A 27,717-nucleotide genomic window follows, 5' to 3' on the forward strand; every position below is an offset into this window, starting at 1 on the left:
TCTGGCCTCCTCTTTCTCTCTTTCTTTCTCTCCCTCTCTTGCTCTTTCTCCCTCTCTCATTTCCGCTTTCTACCTCTCATCCCGTTGGATCGAGAAGGCGCGAGAGAGCGGATTGTAATCGTTCCGTGTGGTCCACGCGCGTGCGGAGAGGCAGCGCGCGCCGCCATCACCGCTTGCGAAACCCCCGGACGAAACGGCACCCCCACGGTGGTGGAGACCACCGTGTCGAGGACGCGGCAAGATCTCTCGTCGACGGGACCGTTCGTCTCTGTGCGCGACGCTCGGCAACGAGGGTGAACGCGTTGCGGTACCGCCTAGCTACGGACAGACAAAGAGAAAGAAAGAAATACAGCGGAGGAGAGGCCAAGAGGGCGAGAGGAGCCAGCCGAGACGCTGCGGTCCAGGGCGCGCGGAACGACGCGTTTCGCGAGGCGTTGCGGGAGAGGAATCGCGCGTCTGACGGGCCGATCGATACACCCCGCCGAAAAGCGAAGTGGAAAGAGAGTGGCGGCTCTCGCTCGCGTACCTCGCCGTTCTCCCCAGGGCGGTCCAGAGCGCGACGGCGATGACGCTGCGCGACCCCTGTATCGTGCACGCCGGTCACTAGAGCAACCGACCGACCGACCGATCGACCGCGTTGTGACCATCAGCTCACGCTGATGCACGCGCGCACGCGTGTGTGTCCACGCACGGGCGGGACGTCGTGGCGTGACCTTCGTGCGTAGGATTCCGCGAGAGAGAGACAGAGAGAGAGACAGAAAAACAGAGAAAGAGGGAGAAAGAGAGAAAGGCATCTCAAGAGGGAGATTCTCCGCGGGTTTCCTCGCGGGGATAAGAAGGACATCGGTCCGGGTGTTGCTATAATCGCCGCGCCGGGGGTTGAATTTCGTGTGGGTGAACGCCGCTCGCGAAGTGATCTCCAAGATAACGCGTGCTGCGCTCTCTCCTCCCCGGCATTTCAAGCCGATCGACATCGCGACTGCAGCACGACATGCCCGAAATTCTCAGACGCAATAAATACGTTCGAATCGCATCGCGGCTCGCGGGTGCACGGGTACACCTCCCCGTGTTGTGAACCAAACGGCGTTTCGTGTGTCAGATGTTTAACGAAGAAGATTCTCGGGCAGATCATCACACGTGCGGTCTCTCCTCTCGTCGATACGACATCAGAAGTGCTCGAGGAAACCGCTCGACTGCTGCGGAATTGCGGATGCAGGCGCGGAACGGCAGGGCGAGGGCAGTCCCATCGAAAGTACGTAGTAACATGGCACTTGGTATTAACTACAATGCAGCGTTAACTAAAAGTTGTCAGAATTTCCTGAGTTAGTACAAAATTGCTCAGTGCAATATTGCTTCATCTCTCGTAACAATTATTTTCTCAGTTAATATTCTTTACCATGATCAAATTAACTTATCTTAGTAACGCGTCTTTGCTTACGCGTAATTGTCGAGACTGACACAACATCGAGTGTAAATAATTAAAAGTGTGCATTACTGCTGACGGATGCGAAGATAAAATACGCGCGCAGAACTCGATAAGCGGTTGAATGCGGGGCATTGATTGGTACCCGTGTCATCGAGAATGTTTTGTACGATGTGAATAGCGGATCACACGCTAATTCTCGACTTCGATTGCCGCAAGAATGAAAGACGAAGCAATTTTCTCCATTTTCCTTATCGATTGTTATGAGCGACAGGAAGGGGAGCTCCATGACTGCATCACAGTCGCTGTGTGTACTCCACGGTACACCAAGACGCATCGCAGCCTTAACCGACATCACACAGATGTAGGCGTCCATTATCATGTCGCAGACCACGCGAACAACAAGAACAATGAAGAGAATACTCTTGCGAAATTTTCTGTTTCATCGCGATGACATTGAAGCATCATCGAATATTCGAATACCTCAGGCACACTAAAAAAGCATAACAAGTATACAACTCATTGTCAAATATTTCCAAGGCGATCTAGACGCCTCTCAGACGCTTCCATCGGTATAATAAGACAACGAAGAAAGAAAACTTCTAATAAAATAAACGAGTACCGACAATTACGGTAATTGTCATGGTGCTCGATCGGACGCAGGGACAAGTGCTCTCACTGTGCGAACAGTAGCTATACGTACTTCGAGGCTGATCGCTCAATTATCCGACGTTCAATTATCCCAGTTGTCGGTAACATCCGCGCTTTTGCGCTTCACCTTGAACTGGCGCAGCGAACACGTGTCTTGAACGATCGCAATCTGTTACGTGCCAGTCGGATCATGCTGGAAACGCAACGCAAATTTACGCGTTAATCACGACGCATTGACGTAATTTAATCTTAGTAACACGCGAGCCCTCGGCCCACTCTGGTTCCCGCCATCGTGTCGCTCGAAGTGCCTTTCGGAGAAAGGCACGGCCGGACCTAGTATATAGAAGCTCGGTGTCGCGTTGAAGACTCCAGCTACAAATCGCTGATTGCGTAAACGTGCAGACTGTCCCCGCGCGAGTTTCGAGAGTCGGTCAATGCCTCTAGACTCTTGGAAGCCGATGAGGATAGACACTTCCGGATTGCATTACCATCGGTACGAGGGTGCGATATAATCCGGAAATGATCGTAGTCGGACGGCCGATTGAATCCATCAGAACAGAGAAAGCTAGAGAGCTAGAGAGCTAAAGAGAGAGAGAATCTGAAGGGAGAACAGAGAGCAAAATGCTTTCCTCGATTGCTCTTAACGAGACACAAGATTAGACAGATTGTGTCGCGCGGAGCGGTAGATTCTGCTTGCAGTTACGCTTTAGACCGCGTTGCGCCTTCGTACTTTGGCGAACGAAGCGGACGTTGGTGACCGGATTGATCGCGTGATTCCGGATCAGTAACGTTGCGTTGGGTCGTGCCGCGAGGATAGTGTCGACGTAACGTGACGATCATTATCGTACGATTTGATCTCTAATGGGGCAGGTAATATGAGCATCTTATAAAATTCTTTTCGAGACGATGGAGAAATGCGACGGAAACATGTCGCGGTCACCACGTTTCCACGTGGACGAGGTGACCCTTCCTCGTCGGTTGAACGGAAGGTCATTCGAGCCTAATTGGATCTCTTTTTCTTTGCCAGCGAGCCGATGAATCGCGGGATCAAGCGTTCCGCTGGTGCTGCTGAGCTTTTCAGAATTAACAGTGGCATTCGAATGATGATCGCGTCGCAGGAGGGCCGCGATTGGTCGGCGGGTGCGGGCATTCGGGTATAGGATCCGATCGATATTTGCACGCCGACAATAGCTACCCGTTGTCAGGCACGTTGTGGCTCGAAAAGCGAGAAAGATTCAGCGACTACGCAGGGTGGATTAAATCGCGACGCATTGCCAACAGTTTCCCGGGAAACTCTTGCTCCCGCGCGATTCAGCGCTTTTGTAAGAAGGAGGCGAGTTAAGGCGCGTTAAATCATCGCACGTCCAGCGCCAATAGTACGCTCTGACAACGATGATTTATATAGTTCACCAGAGACAGAGAGAGAAAGAGAGGGAGAAACACCGAGAGAAAGAGAGAGAGAGGAGAGAGACAAGAAGAGAGAAAGAGTAGGCGAAATTGATTGATGGAATTAATTGTTACCTTATGCGCAATATTCGCGACGCAGTTTGCACTTTGAATTACGCATTAACAAATAGATTCTCACCGTATACAAAAGCAACACGAAAGCTAACTGAGGCTGAAGCTAAACATAAAGCCAAAGCTGAAGCTAAAACTCAAGCTCAAAGAAAGTTGGAAATAAAGTCAGAACTGAAATTAGAACTCGAGGTTGAAGCGTCAAGGCTGCTGCTAAATTTAAATTAGTTATTAAAAATTGAAAAAATTTTTAATTATAGATATTTGTCGATTTAAAGCTGACTTGGTCTGTCGAATATTATAAAATTCCTCACTCATCAATAATGTACAATTCGCATATTTCTAGAAAAAATTCACCTATATAAAAAAAGTAATAACAAATAAATGGAAATGTATTTCGACATTTCCATTTTATATAAGCACTACAGCCTAAAAATCGCCGCTGAAATATCGCGGCGATGGCGGCAACGGGTAGAGCAACGCGCGTCTCCATGCGCATGAACCGGAAATCAGAAAATATCGGGAAATCAGTTATTCCATTTCCGGCAATCGCGACGCGGCTTCATTAATTCGTTTTCTCTGGAAATCCCTGCAATCTCCGCTGCATCGTCTGCCATTCCGTCACACGGATGATGATAACGATGCGGAGAAGTAAAATAAATGCTAAATATCAAGAATAACTAAAGAGACTTTTTTTAATTTAATAGATGTGTTCTATTAAAGAATAAAAATATAAAAATATCAAACATGAATCGTCAGTCAATTGAAAATAATACTTGAAACTAAATACTTGATTCCAGTGCTAAGACTCCCGGAAGACAATCGTCACTAGCAAAGCCTGTTGTGATGTCGAAGCTCATCGCCGTGTCCATCGCCATTAATCTCCTCGCATATTGTTGGAGATAAATCCAAGGGGGGCAGCAACGTTTGAGCGTGATGATGTCTAGCGTTTCGGGCAAGCAGAGCGTGTCATGTCACGCGTGACCTCGTCGGGAACTACTGAACTACGGACACTGACGAAATCGGGGAGTGATGATCAGAGAGCGGCCGGAGCTGGCGAGCACCATCGCGGGTCAGACGTGTGATCGTCAGCACGTGTCCACACGTGGCAGCGGCCGCGGCGCGTCATTGCTTCGCGTTGTCTTGATCCTTTGCTGCGTCATGATGATCTACGGTTCCAATAAGGTTCCGCGCGGGATCAAGGAGCTGCGAGACGAGATGAAGAATCCGCGCCAGGCACTAGGCTACTGCGATTTCGAGGTGCCTTGTAACATCTGGTTCTGGAACCGCACCTCGAGCTTCACGAGAGTCACGGCGTCGTCGACCAGCGTCATCCTGCCGTCCATGGACGCCGACAATTCTACAAACGGTATGGGAAAAAAAGTTATTCCCCCGTGAATTTTTATGTGCATTTCGTGCAATGTGCGCGAGGAAGAAGGATAACTCGAAATTTGATTGCAACGTACTGCGTGAAGATTGATTTGCGATTCGTTTTTTTAAGGCCACTTCCTGTGGTACAGAGGTCCCGGATATGGTCAAACGTGGTCCATGCCGCTCCCCCGCTCAATCATGTACTGCCGCATCGAGTTTTGGATCTATCAGGTAGAGATGCAGCATGGCGGGATAAGTCTCATCGTCGTGGATCTGAACAACAGTAGTGTGATGTCGTCGAAAAACGGGAATAATCGTGCCACGTACGTGCATAAACAATATTCTCTTGATAGAGTAATTTTCGAAGAAGAAAACTCACAGTTCAATGTCATTTTTCCAGATGGGAGAGAGTATCCTTTGAGGCGCGCGCAGCCACTCCATCTTACAGATTATTCTTGGAGGTCTATGCGCCCTTTAAGAATTCAAGTGTCGCCATCGACAACGTTCGCCTAACAAATTGTTTCACAGGTAGTTAATATAAAATACTTGTTTGTTAATTTAATTATAATAAATAAATGTATAATAATGTTTGTCTAGGCAATGTTACTTTTTGTACGGATGATATGTTTCTATGTAACGAGGGTACCTGCTTGAACAGATCTCAGGTCTGCGATTTAACATACGATTGCCCTGGCGGCGAGGATGAACTGTTCGGATGCGGTGCGCACATTTCCCATTACTTTTCCCCGACAGTAACAATTGTTTTTAGTATCAACATTCTTTTTCCTTATCTTTAATCTTGATGCCAGAATAATTAAAATAATCGGACATTCAAAAATCTTTGTAGACAAGATACCTGAGCACGCAAGATGCAATTTCCAGAGCGGTTGGTGCGGATGGAAGAACGTTTCCGGGAGGCCTTTAGGCTGGACTCTCCATAGCGGCCCCACGCCGACTGACAGGACCGGACCCAATTTGGACCATACCTACCGTAACAAGACAGGTACGTACTCTTGAATCAAAATCGAGCGAAAGAAGAGTGACTATAAACGCGAAATACTGGATTGTTATATCTGTCCGGCAGGGATTTACGCATTCGTGAACATGGCGCAAAAATCCGCATCTGGTGCAAACGTCGCGTATGGCAGTCGAGCCACTCTCGAGAGCCCTTTGTACAATCCAACGCCACCTTATAGCAGTGATCCCATGAGTCCTTACTTTCATTCATGTCAGGTACACATTTTCGTTGGATTCTCATTTTAATTCTGCTTACATATTCATTTCCTTATTCAATTCTAATTTGACCGATCACTTCGACTAGTGTCTTACGAAAGGTAAACGCTTTTAGATACGATTCTACTACCACAAGTACGGTACACATGCTGGATCCCTGGGACTCTACCTGGTCCAGGTAAAGCCGTACGGCAATTACACCGACAGAATATGGTGGTCTTATGGAGATAAGTTAAACGCCGACATTTGGATAAAAGAGGTAGTTGCGCTACCTGAAGTAAAATATAGGTAAACAGGTGTAGACTTTCGCTGAGTTGATATTTCGAGCGACGAAAAAATGAATCTCTTTGATACCTATTTCTTGCAGATATTTTTTGCAATTTGAGGCATCCAAGGGGTTTACTTCGAAAGGCGACATAGCGATCGATGATATTTCTTTCAGTCCAGAATGCTTCGCTATTGGTAACAACAAATATTTTTATCTTATATCGTAATCGATCATTTCTCCAATTTTCTTTCTAATGCAAAGATCTTTTTTTATTTTTATAGGAGTTCCACCGAAAGTTGTAGGTAATTTTAATTATTACAATCCCCTGGTTGAGAGAACGCTGCAGCATCCAGATTTTGAAAACGAAACAGGTACAAGAAATTTTTAAATTGGATGGAACATTTATTCGTAATATTCATTCATCGTGAATATTTGCTAAAAGTAAAATAATTTTTGGTAATACGTGAAATTTTTAATATCAATTGAATGTCTACTATTTTATACTTTTTAATATTATACATACTTGTACATAATTCTACAATACTGAATTATTTAATTTTGTTATTTGCAGTTGTCCGTATTACTGCTTGTGGAGCCACAGGCAGAACCGGTCCCACTATCGAGCAATGCGCCGAAGAACATAATGGAAGCGACATAGAACTAATGCCGTCGTTGATAATACCAACTCGCGATATGTCAGCTTTTAATCTGAGCGGCATTCAACGGTGGACCGCACCGCGTGGTGAATACTACACGTTAGTAGAGAGTATTAATAAAAAGTATATAGAATTATAATGAAAAAATCTCTTCTCAGCGTTTTGATTTATCTAAATAAATTATCTTGGAATACAGTTTAATCGGCGTCGGAGCACGAGGCGGCATGGGTTCCGGTGGCATGGGCTCTACTCTGGGTTCCGTGGTGCGTGGTGTGATAGAGCTTCAGAAGGGCGACCAGCTGTATTTCATAGTGGGTCAGATGGGAACAAACGCCTGTCCCAAAGTATGTATTAAGTAAACATTTATTCTTTTACTGTATTAATCTATAGTATTATTTGCTATAACATTATTCACGTTTTTATACAGAATCTCGGTTTGACGACAGTTAGCTGTAATTCACAAGCTGTCATTACACCTCGCGGGTCATTGTTGCCACATGCTTTCTCGTCAAAAGTACGAGAAGTGAAGAACCTTGAGTTCAAGAATGGCGGTGGCGGCGGCGGCGGCGCGACAGCCATTTTTATGGTAAATAATAATAATTCTCGTGGCTTTCTTATAACGATAATTACCATGAAATTATTCAAATATGAACACAATGTATTATTTAAACATCTTTCTCGCTATATTTTTCACCACCAGTTTTTCACAAGAAAAGCTTGATAATTCCGGAAATGATTTCAGTTGAGGACAAACAGCGAGCCGGAACCTATCCTGGTCGCCGGAGGTGGTGGCGGTTTGGGATACGGTCACTTCATTGACGACGGTTTTCAACATGGACGTGGTCCTGTTCCTGTCGACAAACATCTACGTCCCCCATCCGAGATTGCAGAAGACATAGGTAATACTTCAACATGCACGCGTGAGAATACAGACACTCGAGTAGAGAATACAAATTTGAGGCGAAATCTCGTAGGTGGACCCGGTGGGAGTTGGAACGCCTCATGGGCTGACAGTTTCGATCCGCAAGATGTTGTGGGAATGTCATTGATTCACGGTGGTTTGGGAGGATTCGGCTGCGAGCTCGGGAAGAATGAGAGTTACGGTGATGGTGGCTTCGGTGGAGGCGGCGGCGGTTGTCAGACCGGCGGCGGTGGTGGTGGTTACATTGGTAAGTCAGAATCTTACGTACTCAATTATAACTAGACCGATAGTAACATCGAGAGTACAAAATTGAAAAGTCCAATTACTAAAATTGGAATAAATCTTTTTCCAGGCGGTAATACCGGACACAAGGACTCCGGTAATGGCGAGGGTGGTTACTCATATGCCAGTTTAAAACTCACGAATATCCACTTCAAGGACGCAGCTCATTACGGGCCGGGTGAAATCCTCATTATACCTGCGATCAGTGGCTGCGGCTGTGATTATCGCTGCGTTGCTCTCGATCAGTTTCTGAGCGAAACTAAGTGTCTCTGCCCTCAGGGTTGGTTGCTCAGCAACGACTCAAAGTCCTGCATCAGTAAGTACGGTGAACAGTGCCATTATTATGCAATACCAACATCATAAATAAAAATTGTATTTATTCACATGAGGTTCATAAAGATTCATTTCTAAAAATATTACGCATAAGGTATCATTGTATTTATCGTTGTATAGAAATATCGATACGTGTTTTAGTGATTGAGGACACCAAGGATATAATACGCCAAACATACATGATTCCGCTTATATGTATAATCATGGCCCTGTTCGTCATTGTCATAATTGGCGTAACATATTGTAAGTACATAAAATTCCTCGTTTTCATATAAACTCGTTTGATACGTGTTTATTCATTCAGTGTCCTTTTGTATTAGATAACAGGTACCAAAACCAAAAAGCACTTCTACATCGCCGCCACGCGATGTTCGGCAACGGCACGGAATTGTCTGCGCTGCACGGGATGCCAGAATCCTCCATGGAATTAAACCCCAATTACGAGTTGGACGGAAATCTGTACAATCTCAAAGACCTGCCACAAATACCTCACAAGAACATTACTTTGATAAAGTAAGTATACGAGTAGGATAACAGACACGAGCGAACTTTACCCTTTTTATTCCAATTGTGAAATAAAATACAACCGATATTGATACAGAGCCCTCGGTCAAGGCGCTTTCGGCGAAGTTTATCAAGGTATGTGCAGGATCGACTCAGAGGAACATCCTGTCGCCATAAAGACGCTACCGTCTCTGTCCACGATGCAGGCAGAGGCTGATTTCATGATGGAGGCGTTGATAATGAGCAAATTTACGCACTCTAACATAGTGAAGTTTATCGGCGTCTCTTTTGAGAAGCATCCGAGATACATCATCCTCGAATTGTTAGCCGGGGGTGACCTTAAGAATTTCTTACGCGAAGAGAGACCTCGACCAGTGAGTGTTTATATACGATAATGAATTTCTAATTTCCTGATACACGCACACATATTTTTGACTCTGCAGGACCGAGCTACATCCTTAACGATGCACGATCTCATCACGTGCAGCTTCGATGTCGCGAATGGCTGCAAGTACTTGGAAGAGGCGCACTTCATACACCGAGACATCGCCGCTAGGAATTGCTTATTGACCACCAAGGGACCGGGGCGTACCGTGAAGATCGCGGATTTCGGCATGGCCAGGGACATTTACCGAAGCGATTATTACAAGAAAGACGGCAAGGCGATGCTGCCCGTAAAGTGGATGCCGCCCGAAAGCTTCCTGGACGGCATATTCACTTCGAAGACTGACGTATGGTGAGATCATCGCTATAATTTTCAGCCAATCGCGAACAATGTCAAAAACTTCTCATCCTGATAAAATATCAGCTTCATTTTGAACGTACAAGGAATTGCGTATAAGGTAACTGCATGTGTAAATCATGACGTTACCTTACCATTGATCTTCAGGTCCTTCGGTATCCTTCTATGGGAGATCATGTCCTTCGGATATATGCCATACACCGGATGTACGAATCGCGAGGTCATATCGATGGTGACGGCCGGCGGCCGTCTCGAGAATCCTGCCGGTTGTCCGGATCCCATCTACGGGATCATGACGCAATGCTGGCACCCACGGCCTAACGACAGACCAAGCTTCGCCAATATCGTCCAGAGCATCAGTTATTGCTTGCAGGTGAGAGTACAGTTGAGGATTCTGGTTATCTAATGCTGCGCGTAAACAGCCCGAAACTAATCTTCCCTTCCTTTTGCGAAGGACCCGAGCGTGATAAATCACCCCACGCCTAATTTCGACATATTGCCCATCTGCGATCGCGAAACGACGATCATGAGACCAGACCCGAGCGCGGAGTGCATCAACGTGCAGTCTGAAGTTGGTATAGCTGTTACAGAGCGATATGCAAAGATGTCTTGTCCGAGAGTAGAATAAAACTAGCATAAAAATAATGTAGAACGACGAATTTGTGCAACAGCTGGACAAACGCGGTTACATGCAGCCGAAGATCATCAGTTCACGATCCGCTGCGCGTAACAAGGGGCACATAATAAGCGGCGTTATCTACAACATAAGGGACGAGAAGATTAGGAGCGGCGACTTGCAGATTGGAACTTTCGGAAGATCGGAATGCCGGCAGGGGACGTACGGTTGCAACGCGTATGATTTCACCCAGGATACTTTCAGACAAGCCTACGATGACGAGAATGATTACGATGATAATTATGACGACGAGATGACCGAAGATTGCGAGGTATAATATATATTTAATATATCCATCTGCCATCATTTTAGTTATACATAATTATTCTTCGTTTTATTCAGTTGTTTTATTAGTAATTACTTCAATTGCAGTTTTCCATCATGATCCTTCTTTTCCTCGCATTCAAATAGACGTCACTTATTGCATATATGTATATGTATGTATTGTTGTGTAATGATTTTTGCATTTAAAGTCATTTTCTTCAATCAACGTATCATTCGTGCTGTGTTTTTCTTCTTCGACTCGTGATATAACTCAATCTAAATAATTATTCAAAAAATGTTTGCCATCCATGTACGTTGTTATATTATCAATGTTGCACGAATAATCTGCAGGACAAATGCGGGGTCGACCAATCCGATTGGCAGGACAGCAGGACAATACATCGAACTAATAACATCGAAGATGGCCATAACGCAGATAACGGTAATAACCGTCCAGACGAGGACTATCACTTGATCGATAGCGCAAAAACGGACCGCAGGAACGGTAATGAGAGTACAACGACTACCGACACCAATTCCGCCTCCCTAATAGCGCGATCCTCGGACACCCCGCCCGACACGACGAACTCGTCGCCCAACACGCGCACCTGTTCGCCAAATCGCACCGCTGGCCTCAACAACGTGAACGGTACGGTGAAGAGGAACACCTTGAAGGCGACGCTGAGCCTGGACGCGAGTGCGCTCTGCAGAAACACCATTCCCTACGAGAAGATCACGACACAACGCTCGAGCACGCCGGGCAGTATGGAGCTGAGGAAGGTAACTTGACCCCTTCCTTACACCCGGCGTCCTGCAAAGTTTCCATCTATAGATGACCGCGGCCCTTGATCGAAGGTACTTAAAACTAAAACGCAATTTTTTGTCCACTTGTTGTTTAGTAGAACCACTTATTTCTCTCATCCCATTCTTATTCAATTCATTTCTGTCGTTTTGTTCACACGTCATCGAGTCCTGATAAATCCAATAGCAGTCTTAGAACAAGCATTGCATCGATCACGGTTCTTCGCCATTGAATTCTGATCTCTCCACCTCTGACCAGTGTCTTTTCTCTTCTGCATTTTATCATGCCACCCCGCTTTTGTAACGAAGGATTCTCTGGGACATGAACTACCGAGAGAGGAGGAGTGCTCTTGCTGAGATTTATCCGAGGGGGGTTGACGAGGCTGCCCGGAAGCCGCGGCCGCGATCGCGCTCAGCTGCAACGTCGCGCGCCGGCTGCAGCTGCAACGATCCGCCACGACGACTGCGGTTACGAGGGACACGCAGCTCGTAGAACTCTCCTCGCCACCGTGGACCCACGACAACGAATATTCACGTCGTTTCTACTCCGAGGAGACTCTCCTGTAAATAGGAACCGGAAAACCACGAGTTTCCTTCACGGCCGATAATTCTTTTTTGACACAAGTCGCGGTTCTTGTTTGCATAAGAAAGACGCACGATTGTTGCAAGTCTGAGAGAGAGATTGTTGAACTTGAATGCACACGATAGGCCAGTTGTTGTACAAACAAAGTTGTTGTACATACAAAGAAAATGGAAGATACCAAATACGTAATATACTCATATATCCAGTACGCTAAATCAAGATGATCTCATCGAGCTAAGCTTCCTAATTTCGTATTTTGAGGATGAGATGGGCAACTTATAAAATTGTTGTTGGATCGGGCTCGTTACGGGGATGCACACGAGTTAACCAGGGTAACGACGTAGCGGCTCGTGGAACCGCTATTAGCATTAAAAGTAAAAAAAAAAAGAAAATATGTGAATATGTACTTTGAAACTGCAGATAAATAAGTAGTATTCGAGCAGAAATAAATTAAGCAGCCTACGATTAAGCAGCGTCGAGCGCTCGAGCATACAGCTTCGATCTGTAAATCCGTGAAGCTTGCGCGGACTGGTTTTAATTTATTTGAAGAAAAAAAAAAGAGCGAGGAGAAATGAAGGGGATGTTTGCAATGTATATGTATATATATTCAATATTTAAAGGTCTAACGAATGCGAGTAGCTTTAAAAAAAGTGGAATATATATTTCTGATTCGGAGGGTTGCTATCTGTCTAATCGGTAAGAGTTGTCGCAACGGGATCAATTTCGATCCGAATGTGTCATGGCTGTCGAGTAACAATGGTGTTATACTGTAATAGCGATGTAAAAGTCTCCATAGGCTGATCGTCTACCTCGTGACTCACATTTAAACCAGAAAAGCAACGACACGAACTCTCAGTCCTCGTTGGTACACCACCGTCATTATAGAGCGGGCAAAATAATGAATGCACATTGGTAAGGTAACCAGGGGGCATAAGGGGAAATAAAAAAAAGAGCACGAGCCCTTTTTTATTTTTCTTACGACGACGTACTTTACGTGCGCGTAGCGTATGAAAGTCAACCACTAGGTATCTGTGCGTGAAACGTAATAAAGATGTGTTTATGGAAGAAGAATTACTAATTATTTATCAACCTCTACCTCTCGTCTTTCCCGTTTGGTTTCTAGCTGTCGGTGCATTTTCAAGGAAACGCTCCGTAAAATCTTCGCGTTTCTGGCATTGTCTCTGTCAGATCACGATGACGACACTGTCACATTTCGGAAAGCGCCGGAGTTTTGCCGGTTGGCGGCGGCTATATATACACGTTCGTGCACGCGCGGAGAGTAGATAAGTGTAAACGAAGGCACGGTGTCGACTAGTGTACGCGGGTGAGTACGCATCCAATGCGAAAAACAGGATACAGTTGTTGGACAACGATTTGCGAGTTACGGTGGAGTCGGAAAACGATTCGCGTGCGTTCTCCCGCGTGCAACTCGCGATCGACGGAATGACGTCGACTTATACGTACTACTATGTAAAAACCGTTGTCGCGGACGGCCAGCCACCAAAAACGTACAAATTCGCGAAAGGGTAAGTCACTAGTCTATAAACGCTGATCCCTGCCTGATGTGCTGCTAAATCGATCATCCTTCACTTCATCGTAAAACGAGATCGAGATTCGAAAAGAGGAGAGTCACGTGCGAGACATAAGCTCGAGGTCTGTCCATCACATGTTTCGCATTAATCTGTTTTTGAAATCTTTCTGTCTCCCTTTCTTTTGTGAAAAGATTTAAGACTTGGCACGAGAGACCGGGTGATTTATCGCGAAATCGATCTCGTTGAAGATGACAAGATTCTAAATGTAAATCATTGTTTTCTGTTTGAGTTATAAACATATTTTTAGAATTTCTGCTCACAATTAGGTATCCCGTGCAAGCGACGAAGGATGCATGGTCGACGGCGGGTCGCTACAATCTTCTCTCGCGTTTACTACGGGGTGGACTATCCGGCTCCGGTGATGTGCACCATCCTGCCAACACCACCTTCAAGGTTCGTTGTCATCTTTGCTACAGTATCGTTCATTAATCTTCCAAATTCGTATTCTTCGCGTGTCATGAAAGATAAAGTTCTCATAAATTACTTGTTGCTTAATGCGCGAATCATTAAGATTTTAATGATAATCTTTAGTCGACATTGATGTGGCACGCAACTCGGCCAAAATTTCAAATACCAGGATTACCTTCTACCCTTTGGTTCTTTGATGTTTTCTGGCTCATTGAACGGCAGTGAACATTCCGCGCGAGCCGCACGCGGTTGACGACGCGGCGTGCACGACACCGCGACTCGGCTGTGCGTTTACGCCGTGGGGATTTTTTTCGACATGCTCCTGGCGCATCGCCAAATGTACTTTTAAACGTAAAACCAACCCCCTCGTATATGCACGGGCTATGATGCGTATCGTCGGCATATTTTTAGGCCCGCCACGTCCAAGTTCCCGCCCTCGTGCTCGCCTTCGTGATGTTCGCGCGACAACTTTGATCTTTCTCGCGCCTCTCGATAACATGATCCTCTGGAAAAATTTGAGAAAACATTTTAAGTTTTAGATCCATCAGATATTTTTATTAATGTTACAGGTATCTCATTAAATTTCCTAATTAAAATAAATTGAGAAACATTTCTGAATAAATTTATAAAAATGAAATTAAAAATCTGATAGATTAAATCACGTTAATAAATTGAAAGCAATAAATTGAAATAAATTATAATAATTAATGATTTTTGATACATGTAATTTAAAACTTAATTATTAAACGTTTCGCATCTAGTACCATTAATATCTTTGTTATATTTGCGAAATAACGATTTATTTGTGCCGGAAGAGATAGTGGAGAGATGCCAGAAGATCTTCTATCGTAGTCAAAGCATTTGTATTTATAATATCCGACAAAAAAGTTTGACACATGACATGTTAATTAAACTTATAGTGCCCGACTTACATACCATGACGCGTCTATTTCAATAATAATTTGTTTACGAGAGGGAACGTGAAAAATAAAACTCATGCCAATCCGATATAAAAAAAAAGAACACTCTAGTCTACTTTTATGACGCAATGATTCATCGTCTTCTTCAAAATCCCCAAAATAACTTTCATGAAGATTAGTTGGCCGAAAATGTGCCTCGTGGCCTCGACTTGAAACAGTCAATCTAAAGCTCGGAACATCATCAAGTTGTCATAAAGATATTGTACATTGTGAAACTAAGATATAATCCTTAAAACAGAAATAATACATCGATATAATTCCTAATATCTAATAATTCTTTAATATCTAATTAATTTCTAATGCATAAATTATTGAGTTTTGGAAAACGAATTAATGCTATCGTGAACATTCACATAATATTTCAATATGACAGAATCGTTATTCTCGCGGCTTCATTCTCTCATAATGTTATCTTACATGAAAACAGATCGTTATTACAATGAAGCGCTCCGGAACCGGTTCACGGGTCGGACTTTCTTTTTCGGTGACGTCCATGGAAATCCTTATAAGGGAAAGTGGTCCAGCGCGTACACGTGTAAGGAAGGTCGTCGATGCACCGGCGCCGCTTCGGCGGCGGCATCGCGACGCTCATGTATGATACATACATCGACGTAAGGCGGGGGAAGGAACCCTCAACATTCCCGAAACGCAACGAATCTCTCGCTGGATTTGTGCCGGGCCGCAGTATACCACGCACCACCCGCTCGTTCGCGTTCATCTCCGACTCGCGTGTGTGAGAAGCATCAGTGTCGCTTTGCTACCGTGTCTTTAAATTACATCCCGATGCGAGGAATCGTCCAAAAAACGGCCGGCACGTGCCAATCCGCGAAACACACGAGATAAATCATCGTCTGTTTCGATAGACTTGCTCTTAAGGGTAACTGTGTCATCGGGAAATAATATGAGAGAGATGCCCCACATTCATCACAATATACTTTAAATTATACAAATATACTTTAAATTGCCATAATTAATAAGCCATCAAATACTATGTAGGCCAACCGAGCAGACCAGCTACACAGAAAAAAAGTAAGTGTCACATCAAAACTTATATACTTGTATATACGCAACAATATTTATAATCTTCGTAAAAGAATTTAATAATCTTGAATTTCAACTATATTATAATCTTATTTCAATATTATAGTTGTCACCTGAAGAATACAATATAATTATTTTCTCGACTAGAAAATGCGTCAAATAATAACGGAATAAGATCGTGGACGTGGAGGTAAGAGACGTATTTTCACGTTGACGGGATTATATCTTATATCTATTATTTATTATATGCACAATTATCACACTCTACCAAATTGTTAACCTCCACGCGAAAACAGTTTGAAAATATGTTATTTTCTATTTAACATTGTTTCCTTTCTATTCAAGAAAAGTATTCTTAAATAATAAAAATATATTTTTCTTGATTGAACTATACAAAATTGCTTTATTCAAAAATTGTTTTCTTTGTTTAACGTGATATAATTTCATTATTTAATTTTAGTTGAAATTCAAGATTATTAAATTCTTTTACGAAGATTATAAATTGTTGCGTATATACAAGTATATAAGTTTTGATGTGACACTTACTTTTTTTCTGTGTAACGATAAGAATTAATAGATCACTTCAGATAAGGACGGTCCCATTCTTTGTTATTCTTAGGCACGATTAATTAATTAGTCCATTTTGTAAAGTAATCCTCATTGTAACGACCCATCCATTTAACTTTATTCCTTAATTACGTAAAACGTTACAGTAATTGTTGAAATTGCTGTCAATAGATCGTATCTCTCTTTAAGTCAATACGATGTGGACAAGAGCAAAGTTCATTTTCGATACGATGACCGTGACATTCAATCGTAGTGCACGAGGGTGCGTCTCTCGGATCGATAAATGTTCGGCACGGTGACACAGTTTCGCAGGGTGCGGCTTTCGCATAAAAGAAGGGACTCGCATGCGAAGTATTCGAGCGTATTCTGGCTGCAAACAAGCGATAGTTTGCCTTTTTCCTGTGAGCTTTCACGTCTTAAATAAATATTAATATTCAATTAGAAGTGCCAAGACTATATCGTACTCGTTAAAATTAACTCTCTTTATCTGCCGTAAAATTTTCCGCCGTGAAATTTATGCATTTGTCGATGGTCTATCTATAGAACTGCCATTGTAAAGATATTGCAGAATTACAGTTCGCGTTCAAGGCGAACTTCGTATTTTTCAGCGTATATTTATTTACCTCGTGACATCCGCGTGTCTGCAGATGCGTGTCGAATGTTAATGTGCGATGCGTGACACGATTTCCGATGATAATAAACGTTATTACGAAACGGTAACTCGAACGCGTATCGACCTACGAATACACAAATATACCGAACGCGACGAGCTATATTAACAATTCCGGATAATCCACTGTGGCGTAACTGGATGACTGCGACAATTACATCGAGCGTGGTGGGAAAAACGTTTCCGTGAGACTCGGATCCAATTTCCTCCTGAAGTGGTGGCAAAAGTCGCGTGCGGATAAAGAGGTAGCCCGGGACGCGATTCGCGTCAGTTAAAGACGTCTGACAGGTGTGATTGCCGCGATTTCCAATCCGCGCCTCGCCTGTATATAGTAGTTATTGTCTGCGATTAAACACGATTGTCGAGTGATAATTGGCTTTCAAACATTCCAACATAACCGATGGAAACCGTCGGTACACGGAAGTTGTTTCAAGATTAGATGGATGATTCAGTGAACATCGACACGTTGTTAATAAATCCCCAATCAAAATTGTTGATCTTGGCAGTTATCCCAAATGCATCGGTAGTGCATTATAGACACATGGTACGAGGATAAATATCCTTTCGAATCCGCAGAATCCGTCTGAAGTTAGATTTCCATGACGCAAGTTTCCTAACAGGCCGCAAGTTGCAAAAATCTTGCTCAGATTGCAAAAGCGGATTGTCACGTGATAAAAAACGGATGAATATTGAACGGTTTTGTAAAGAATATGTAAAGTAGACCGATCGAGGAAGCGAGTCCTGATTGGACGCTCTATATACGGGCCCGTTCCGAATTGCCTACAAGTGTACGAACGTTCCGCGGAGGCTGATCCCTCGCACACGTATCAGTGACAATCAATTTGCTCATAAAACGCGCGACCTTGATAACGTGACCGGCATTATCACGATTCTGACAGACTGAGAAGTGAGGTTAACTGCGACGCGGCTCGACATCGTCAAGGGGTGCTCGGTATATCCTGCCAGATGCGATTAACCTAATTTAACCGGCCGTTTCTCATAATTGCGCGGATCATCGAGATAAGGAAGGCTGCGAATAAAAATGAGTACGTATGGATGGAGCAGAGAGATATACGAACCGGAATTCGTGCGGCAGGAGACGAGAAAGGTGGAGGTGAGTATGACGATGTCTCGTTAATTGGAGTTTTTGTTACTACGGTGACTTGGAAGCTTCAGAATAAGCAACTGCTAATCAATACGACTGTCGATCGCGCTAATTAGCGATTGCGAGATTCGCAAGGACGCTTCTCCATGCACGAAGAATCCGCCGCGCGCGTGCGCGCGCCAGTGCACGCTGGACTCAACTGACCGAACTGAAGTTGGTTCCAACATGGCGCGGCGAGATTAAGGCGCGTGCACACGAGACTAACGCGGAGTGACGTAAAAGTCGACGCTTCTCCATTCTTCTTGATTGCATTGTGTCCGAAATGAAATGAGGCATTAATGAAACTTGCTCTATTTCGTATATTTATATATTTTTTACTTGCAAACAAATTCGTTTTACGGTTATGTTTATCGATTCATATTTTCGAGCCGACCTTTTGATATTTTTCTCGAGCGATTCTTAAAATGCGCGGATGAAATAAAATTACACACATGTTGACGACACAAATTCGTCGATGATAACATAACCAGTATCGAAAGTGCAGCACACTTTCGGCGCGCACGTCTTCGCAAGGCCGCGATTCGAAAGCCGCGTGCAGATGCACGAGATCGCCGGTGCGCATTTATAAGCCGCGTCGATTCGCTCGCGTGACGAAACACCGAGAAATAGCTATGGGTGAGGGAGACCGTAGCCCGCGGCCGTGCCCGGCTCATGGATCATCGTCAGGCTAACGGTTTTACATCCGCGCGGGCGATAGAGTGATCTTCGGTGATCGCACTCGGTGGTTTGTGCCGGTTGGAGGAGCGCGATACCGAAAGTACTTTTCGCGCCGTGTTAGTTGTTCGTTTCTCTCGATCGCTCGGCGAGATCGATTCCGGAGCAATTCGAAATCCCGTCGCACCTGGGCGTAGCCGAGAGATCAGCTACGATGAGTTACTACGGAGGTTACGGAGGTGACGAGGACGTGTTCGTTAGGGAGACGGTGGAGGTTAAGCGATTCCTGCCGTCGCTCTTCAACATCAAAGTGGTACGCTGCACTTCTCAAAGCTCCTGCCGATAAGGCCACGGAGCTTGCAAGCGCGTCTTAATACCGAAACGTCAGATAATAATATAAAAAATATAAATATTCGAGTCTGTCGAAAAGCGGCCGAAGTTGTCGCATCGTTCTCACATGCGACAACGTTTCTCATTTGCGTTTTGTTATAAATATATATCGAGTATTATTTATGGAAGCTTGATTAAACATTTCTCATGAAAGCCCCAGGAAGCACACATTGGTTTCAAAACCGTTTCATAACCATTTTATTGAAACGTTTATTTAGGAGAAAAATGTCCAACGAAAAAAACGTTAGGAGAAACGTTTCAGAAACCATCAGAAAAATATTTATCAATTCTATATATCAGTGCCTCAAAGATAGACAGAGTTAAGTCACATTTTTATAAAAAAAACTAGATTTTTATATTTTATGAATTACTCTCTAAATTTCGTGTAGTGGAATCTCACTCTTTTGAAATATCACTCCAAGTAATAGTGATCTCAAAAGTTTCAAAAGAAAAGAAGAAGAAAAGAGTATTGGATCGGTTTTCCGGATGGTTATTTATAAGGTGATAACACAAATGTTACTTGCGAGAACGTCACGTCTGGCCTGGCCATCTATCGGTCGCTTGGTGAATCAGAGGTGGGAATCGCACACACTTGTGTTGATTTTTGTCTCTTGTTCCATAATCGAGTACATTGAAACGTATGATGTAAAAATAATTAATACTCGCAAAGTAAGTAGAAATTACTATTTTTTCTATATTAATTATATAATTTCAAATCAATTTAATAAAACACATTTTTCGTTTCTGTGGAAACGTGAAAAATACGTTTTTAAAATTTAGGTCTAAAAGCGGTTTCTATTTAAACCGTTTCTTAAATGGTACTTTATGTTTCTTAGACATTAGATACGTCTAAGAAACATATATTAGGCTAACATGTGCTGCCTGGGGCATGTAACATAAATGCACAGGGGCGCAATAAACCATCATAACACCGAAACTCGCAAGCCTGATTAATACTCCTTCATTTAACACCGTCTCCCGTTCCAGATAACATGTAATTTTACAGGTTGAAATCTCGCAGAGTGCTTTAATTGTTTGAATGGCTTCTAACTTGCGGCGCAGGTACTGACTCCAATGTATCATAGATATATAATCGTACATTCATGTACACTTACTCATATCGGTTTCAATGCAATCGTCTCAATCACGCATTCTGATGATGCTGAACGGTGATAGCAATAACGATGACGACGTTATACGAGAAATGCATGATTTATCCAACGCTACGCACACGTCTTCATTGATGAAACGATAATGCGCGTCCTTGCGAGCACAAGTATGCGGCGATTGTCGCTGACCACGTGACTTTCTCTAGAAGCGCGTAATTCAAATTTTGATGGCAGAACTGCGAAATGCGGAAGTCGTAAAAATAGAAGAAACAACGACGCAAGATAATGTCGTTCGGCCTTGTAACTGCAGTTATAACAATTTTACTGGTTCCTCCATACTTTGTAACTTGAAATTAATATTAATTAGGCACATTTATCTTCCTGCACGCAACTTCGTTTAGCTCAACGGAAGAATGCCCTTGCTTGAAGAATGTACACCGTTTATCAGTTTACTATTACTGCAGCTGCGTGTATACGTTTATCAAATATTCTGCAATCTAAATTGTGGTTAATGGTCATCCGGCGTACGGCCGGCTATCGCTCCTCGCATTCCCAGAAAAGATATTGTATCCAAACATAGTTTCGCATAGTACAACCTTCCCAGCAGCGGAGCGAGCAGTCTCGCTTCTCCTTTTGTGTCGCTCTTGTGCGTGCCTTTTGCGCGCGGAAGGATGACGGAGCGTAGCAAGTACACCAATTATCGCTACTCCAGTTACATGCAGGACGGTGTCGCGGTTCTGAAGATCGGGCCCGATGTGGGACCCGCGAAGCCCGCAGATGAATGCAAACTGATGAGCAATAACGGGAACAATAACACCCTGTACTCCGTCAAGTATGAGTTCACCCCGCGGGCGAACTTGCCGAACGCTCCCAACACGCAGGGACGCTCGAATTGTCCGCAAAATAAACCGCTATACAACGACAAAGCTGTACGAACGACGAAGAACTTCATTGGGAAACCCTACTATAACGTAGGCCACCCTTTCCGCGACTCTCGAGATTAGAAGATAAGCGTGGTACGCATCATAGCATTGTGATCTGATGCAAACCTCTGTTCTCAGTTGGGCGAGAAGGGATCCGGTTTCCGGCCGCGGGGCGAAGTTCAGGACTTCAGCGTACTGAGACGGGAGTGCCTGGCATCGGGAAGGCTCTTCGAGGACCCCGAGTTCCCGGCGAACGACTCGTCGCTGTACTTCTCCCGCAGACCGGACAGATACATAGAATGGAAGCGACCGATGGTTAGCAACGACTCCTGAGCGATGTTATTCTTTATACGTACATTGTGCCGAGTGTAAATCAACGATGTACTTCACAGGAAATCGCGGACAATCCTCAGTTCTTCGTGGAGGGCTTCTCGAGATTCGACGTTCAGCAGGGAGAGTTGGGAGACTGCTGGCTGCTAGCTGCCGTAGCGAATCTGACCATGCACCCGAACTTGTTTTTCCAAGTGGTGCCCGAAGACCAGAGCTTCGATGAGAATTACGCTGGGATCTTTCACTTCAGGTTCGGCAGAGACGTGTCGACTCGCAACCAACGCGTTCCTGACAAAATAACAGAATTTATATTCACTTAATTATCTCTTAAATTAAGATGATCGTATCTATTTGTCATTTTCTGTCAATTAATCACTGCAATCACAGATAAATATTTATTAGGATTTCGCAATTTCACGAAATTTATACAAAAGATGCTCGTCAGTTAAAAGTCGTTGTAAGCCTGGAAAGAGCTCATTTGCATGATGATGTGTATACGCGTCAGGTTCTGGCAGTACGGTCGATGGGTCGACGTAGTGATCGACGATCGGTTGCCCACTTTCCGCGGGGAATTAATGTACCTTCACTCGGCCGAGAACGACGAATTCTGGAGTGCCCTTCTCGAGAAAGCGTATGCGAAACTTCATGGTTCCTATGAGGCGTTAAAGGGCGGGACGACCTGCGAGGCCATGGAGGATTTCACCGGTGGGGTGACGGAAATGTATCAAATGGATCAAACGCCGCCGAACTTGTTCAACATTTTGCTGAAAGCCTTTGAGAGAAACTCGTTGTTGGGCTGTTCCATTGAGGTACAGCAATCGTGTATTGCTTGCTACTGAAGACATGACCGCTCGATTTTCCTGTAAAATTAATATTATATTAATTATTAATTAAATTTTGCAGCCTGATCCAAATGTAGTGGAGGCTGAAACACCCCAGGGACTGATACGCGGCCACGCATACAGTGTTACTCGCGTGAAGCACGTGGAAATTCAGACGCCAAATCAGATCGGCACGATCCCGCTCCTGCGGCTTCGCAATCCTTGGGGCAACGAGGCGGAATGGAACGGGCCGTGGAGCGACAAGTGAGTAATTCTGTTTACGGCGACGATCTCACGAAGCTTATGCCGTTGTCGTTCGCCGTGCAGGTCGCCGGAGTGGAGATTCATCCCCGATCACGAGAAGGAGGAGCTCGGCCTGACCTTCGACATGGACGGCGAGTTTTGGATGTCGTTCCACGATTTCGTGCGCCACTTTACCCAGCTTGAAATCTGTAACTTAAACCCCGACTCCTTGACGATAGACGAACTCAACGCCGGCAAGAAACGCTGGGAGATGAGCGTATTCGAAGGCGAGTGGGTGCGTGGAGTAACGGCAGGCGGTTGCAGGAACTACTTAGGTGAGATACAGAATTGGCGATTATTCGCTCACGTGAACGTCTTATTTAAACGAGAACGAATGTATTTTGCGCAGAAACCTTCTGGCACAACCCGCAGTATCGCATCACGCTGGAATGTCCGGATGACGACGATGACAAGTGTACCGTGATCGTCGCCTTGATGCAGAAGAACAGGAGGGCGCAGAAGAGGATGGGTGCCGATTGCCTCACTATCGGATTCGCGATATATCATGTACGTGAAACCAGTGACTGTCCTTGCATCATTCAGTTAGCTAGATCCAATCATTTATTTTACCGCGTTCTTGATCGATAGTTAGAAAACCCAGAGAGACTGCCGAAACCGCTGGACATGAGCTTCTTCAAGTACAATCCGTCTATTGGACGTTCGCCGGCATTTATCAACTTGCGCGAGGTCACGTGTCGCTTCAAGTTACCACCGGGTGTATATTGCATAGTTCCAAGCACCTTCGACCCGAACGAGGAGGGTGAATTCTTGCTGAGGATCTTCTCCGAGAACAAGAACAATATGGAGTGAGTCATATTGCGATATGACGATATGGGTCTATTGGTTAAACAATCTTTATCGAGGCACATCTCTTCATTTACAGGGAAAACGACGAGGAAGTCGGTATGGGCGAAGTCGATGACAGAGTAAGGCTTATGAATGCTCAAATAAGAAAAATTAACATGCGCATGATAAATTAAGCCTGAGCAGCTTTATTTCTTATAATAAATTATAATTGCTACCGAAAGCTTCAAGCTTTCGAGATGAAAAATTCGTTCTTTGTGAATAGACTACAATGTTATTAAGGGGTTATCAGATTGTACAAGTGCTGCTCAGGATTAATTTAAAACAATTAAAAATACTAAACGTGATGTACATATCTCTCACAATATAACTCAAGCGCGCACTTAAAGGTATAACCGCAGATCTGAGGCATTGACAGCTTGATAAATTAATATATTAACACATTGAGGAATAATATATAATGTGTCATCAGTCCATAATTATATTATAATATAATTATAATATAATTATGGACTGATGACACATTAAATTGAGTTTTGCTAATTTGCACAAGTCAAGCACTACGCAATAGAGTCGTATATCCAGCTTGCAGTAATGCTTGCAGTCTGTAGTCCGACACTTGATTGCGCTTATCGTGGCGTTTGATTACCAATTGCCTTGCAGAACGTCGGTTAAGCATTACTCGCGCGGCGATAACGAGTTACTAACTTCCGCATGTATTTATATTGCTTGGCTTTTAGGTGATTAATCCTGCGGGTGATAAAGAGGGAGAAGACGGCGACAACGTAAGTACACTGCATGCCTGTGTGTTACGTTTAGCCTGTGCTTATCATATTCATTATTTACACGTACATTACATTTCTACAGCTTTGTTATTAAAAATTTACTTTCGTACTATTTTCAGGTTCGCGACGAGCCTGAACAAGACCGCAACAGCGAGAAAGTCCGAGAATTCTTCAAGAAATTGGCTGGGGATGATTTGGAGGTGGACTGGATGGAGCTGAAGGATATCTTAGACTATGCCATGAAAAAAGGTAAGTAATTATTGCGTGGGATATTTTAATTTTTTATCTTTATTCCACAACTCTTGCGATATATATGTAATATTACACGTACAATATATAATATTATTACGCAAGAAGAATAAGTGAATACAAATTCTCCTACAGACATGATCGTATTTTAATCTAATTACAAGTAGAGGGCTTTGCTTTGTAGCTTTTCGTGACCGTTTTGCTTAATTAGTTGATGTTTCTTATGTTCTTGCATATGCAAATATCGATAAAATCATACATCTAATCATGCTTGATCATTAATACCGAATATTGTTCATTCGCATCATTTCTTTAGCTTGGCAGACAATTCCTCACATATTTTCTCTTTGTATTCATTGTTAAAAGTTACTTCATTTGCTCGGCACGCTTCTTGATGATTATTGTCAGTAACTGTGCATGCTTACATTTTACCCTACGATTCATATGTACAATACATAAATACATTTGGGTCTCTCTTAAACAATTGGTGTAGGTCCGGAACTAACTAGGTCGTTATCGAGAAAAGTGTTTCTGTATAATAAATTCATAATCAAAGACTTCAATCTCGGTTGTAACATGAAAATAATATGTTTTAATAAATTAGTAAGAAACGTGTAATTTATATAAATAATATAAATCTCTAATAAAGAATTCGTTTGATAAAAGGAGGCACTAATAATTGTTAGAAACGTTAGAAGCATGTAAATCGAAATTTGAGCTGACATAATAAATTCTCATTGAATATTACGGATTCTTACGGCCCAAGTGTACGTATGTAAAACTCGATGCTAACATGTAGCTGTGTGTTACGGGTAGAGTTACCGCAAGTGGCGCATCGTAACGAGGCACACGATCCCGAAACTGTTGAAGGAAATGGTTCGTTTATCGACACACTCATCTCACTGCTGTGCGGCATTGTTTGTAAAAATGAACAGTACAATAAGCCCGTAGGTAAGGCACCATCTCTTACTGCAGAATTATTTTGTTCGGTTGCGTTTCGTGACGATTATCGCCAAACACCCACTTGATTATTTGAACCCCACTTGTTAATACACGCGATACGCTTTCGCCAGCACCCATACCACAGTGAACTGATACCAATTTGACGCTCCAATTTAGAACTCCGCAAGGTAGGGCGGGATTGATCGAACACCAACTACACGATCTTAAACCGCATGCCTCCCGATTAACAAAGTAATGAGACATTAATTGCTTAAATTTGTCCTGTAAAGTCTATGATATAACTGTATCATAATCGCTAGATTGCCATCTCTCCAATATAATCGAAGAAATAAAAACATTCTGTCTTACAGCAAGAAAGTTTCTCAGCACAGATTGTTCTTAGTGATTTTTCCTCACATTGTTCTTCTTATACTCTACATTTGCAAATTTCTATAATACTTCTACGTGCAATGTTTACCACAGCTTCATGTGATCGTTTATTTGAATCTTAACAAATTGTCAGTTCTCTTAAAGCGAAGATGTCGCAACAAGCAAGATTTTAAAGAGCAATGAGTTTGTCTCTTAAATTGCAGATACTAACGATAGGGGATTCAGCAAAGATATATGTCGCAGTATGGTCGCGATGTTGGACGCAGATCATTCTGGGAAACTTGGCTTTGAAGAATTCAAGACCCTGTGGAACGACGTTAGAAAGTGGAGAGTGAGTAAAGCCTTCGATATAATTACTCAACTTGAGAAATATTTGTACGTGCAATGGAAAACAGGGATTTACAATAATGTAAATGGTATAATGAAAATTTCAGGCAGTCTTCAAACTATACGATAGAGACGAATCGGGATGTCTAAGTGCGTTCGAGCTGCGACAAGCGTTAAATAGCGCAGGATACCGTTTGAACAACCACATTCTGAACATCTTGGTACACCGTTACGGTACCAAAGATGGCAAGATTACTTTTGACGATTACATAATGTGCGCGGTTAGACTTAAAACGATGATCGGTGAGTAAGAGTCTTTTAATATACTTATTTGAATATATAATTTATATCTTATATTAATTATGCTGTTTCAGATATTTTTAGAGAGAGAGATCCAGATAAAACCAACACGGCTACCTTCACGATGGAAGAGTGGATAGAAAAGACGCTCTATTCATAATGAAATATAAAGCTTTCGTTTATTCGCGATAATTCGATTTTACTTTGGGCTCGAGAATTTTTTTATAACGCGATAATGGGCAATTGTATAATTGCGATTTTTTATGAGAGGGGCAACAAAAGAAAATATTTTTTAAATATAACTTGCAAAGTAACGTGCATATAAATGCATACGAGGTCTAATACTCGCTTCATCAAATCGATATAGTTGTTTAAGGGAATGTCCATTTAAAGATCTGCAGTACATATTTAAGAAAGAGTAAAGCTATATTTGTAATATTCAGTTTGCGAGGATCATGTTGATATATTATTATATATTGTTGTATGTATACAATATACTATCGTGTGCCTTAATATATTTCAAACGCAATTTCAACATTATTTTATTAAAATCTACTGTAAAAAATATATCGTAATTGAAACACATATGCATATAAAGTCTACAAATTGCTAGTTCCCAATCCAAGCATAACATGAATAATTAAATTAATAACTTAAATAAAATTAATTAAATAACAAGATATAAGCAACAATAAAAAATTAATAACAATCCTTTATACTTTAATAATCAAGTCACTTTGAGA

The 27,717-nt window shown here is 43.2% G+C and overlaps 2 protein-coding genes and 1 long non-coding RNA gene across 20 annotated transcripts; 2 read left to right on the forward strand and 1 right to left on the reverse strand.

Annotated features, from left to right (window-relative positions):
- On the forward strand, positions 1–13,289 carry LOC105276946 (ALK tyrosine kinase receptor). 6 transcript variants are annotated; one of them, XM_026968416.1, is made up of 25 exons: positions 4–1,252; positions 4,390–4,958; positions 5,091–5,283; positions 5,361–5,488; positions 5,558–5,680; positions 5,808–5,963; positions 6,045–6,193; positions 6,309–6,481; positions 6,561–6,655; positions 6,743–6,832; positions 7,033–7,216; positions 7,314–7,461; positions 7,545–7,703; positions 7,860–8,016; positions 8,092–8,286; positions 8,392–8,637; positions 8,796–8,897; positions 8,975–9,167; positions 9,256–9,532; positions 9,602–9,894; positions 10,048–10,273; positions 10,355–10,471; positions 10,551–10,847; positions 11,192–11,620; positions 11,951–13,289. In XM_026968416.1, exons 2-25 carry the CDS (start codon positions 4,622–4,624, stop codon positions 11,996–11,998), a joined length of 4,515 nt encoding a protein of 1,504 aa, XP_026824217.1. In that variant the 5' UTR covers positions 4–1,252; positions 4,390–4,621; the 3' UTR covers positions 11,999–13,289. The 6 variants fall into 6 exon arrangements, 5 of the variants coding, with proteins under 5 accessions (XP_019886426.2, XP_026824217.1, XP_011333309.2 ...); XM_020030867.2 differs by having other exon boundaries at positions 1–1,252; positions 7,860–8,286; positions 10,572–10,847; XM_011335007.2 differs by having other exon boundaries at positions 14–1,252; positions 7,860–8,286.
- On the reverse strand, positions 4,815–21,246 carry LOC105276945. 7 transcript variants are annotated; one of them, XR_003406361.1, is made up of 9 exons: positions 20,807–21,246; positions 14,400–14,729; positions 14,077–14,262; positions 8,462–8,629; positions 5,817–5,946; positions 5,607–5,699; positions 5,340–5,469; positions 5,056–5,233; positions 4,815–4,949 (listed from the first exon to the last, which is right to left on the reverse strand). It is a non-coding gene; the product is annotated as an uncharacterized LOC105276945 (long non-coding RNA). The 7 variants fall into 7 exon arrangements; XR_893504.2 differs by lacking the exon at positions 20,807–21,246 and adding an exon at positions 18,562–18,701 and having other exon boundaries at positions 8,518–8,629; XR_003406356.1 differs by lacking the exon at positions 20,807–21,246 and adding an exon at positions 18,562–18,701.
- Positions 18,224–27,466, forward strand: LOC105276943 (calpain-B). 7 transcript variants are annotated; one of them, XM_011335004.3, is made up of 15 exons: positions 18,224–18,596; positions 21,862–22,038; positions 22,116–22,303; positions 22,559–22,862; positions 22,957–23,138; positions 23,202–23,452; positions 23,527–23,684; positions 23,766–23,983; positions 24,061–24,103; positions 24,722–24,766; positions 24,886–25,015; positions 25,832–25,966; positions 26,551–26,678; positions 26,782–26,977; positions 27,049–27,190. In XM_011335004.3, the coding sequence occupies exons 1-15, from the start codon at positions 18,525–18,527 to the stop codon at positions 27,132–27,134; spliced, it is 2,313 nt and encodes a 770-aa protein (XP_011333306.2). In that variant the 5' UTR covers positions 18,224–18,524; the 3' UTR covers positions 27,135–27,190. The 7 variants fall into 7 exon arrangements, with proteins under 7 accessions (XP_011333306.2, XP_011333305.2, XP_011333308.2 ...); XM_011335003.3 differs by lacking the exon at positions 18,224–18,596 and adding an exon at positions 19,339–19,614; XM_011334999.3 differs by lacking the exon at positions 18,224–18,596 and adding an exon at positions 21,395–21,771 and having other exon boundaries at positions 27,049–27,466.
- Positions 27,467–27,717: the final 251 nt, after the last annotated feature.

This window comes from Ooceraea biroi, chromosome 3 (assembly GCF_003672135.1).
Source record: "Ooceraea biroi isolate clonal line C1 chromosome 3, Obir_v5.4, whole genome shotgun sequence".
In the NCBI taxonomy this organism is placed as follows: domain Eukaryota; kingdom Metazoa; phylum Arthropoda; class Insecta; order Hymenoptera; family Formicidae; genus Ooceraea; species Ooceraea biroi.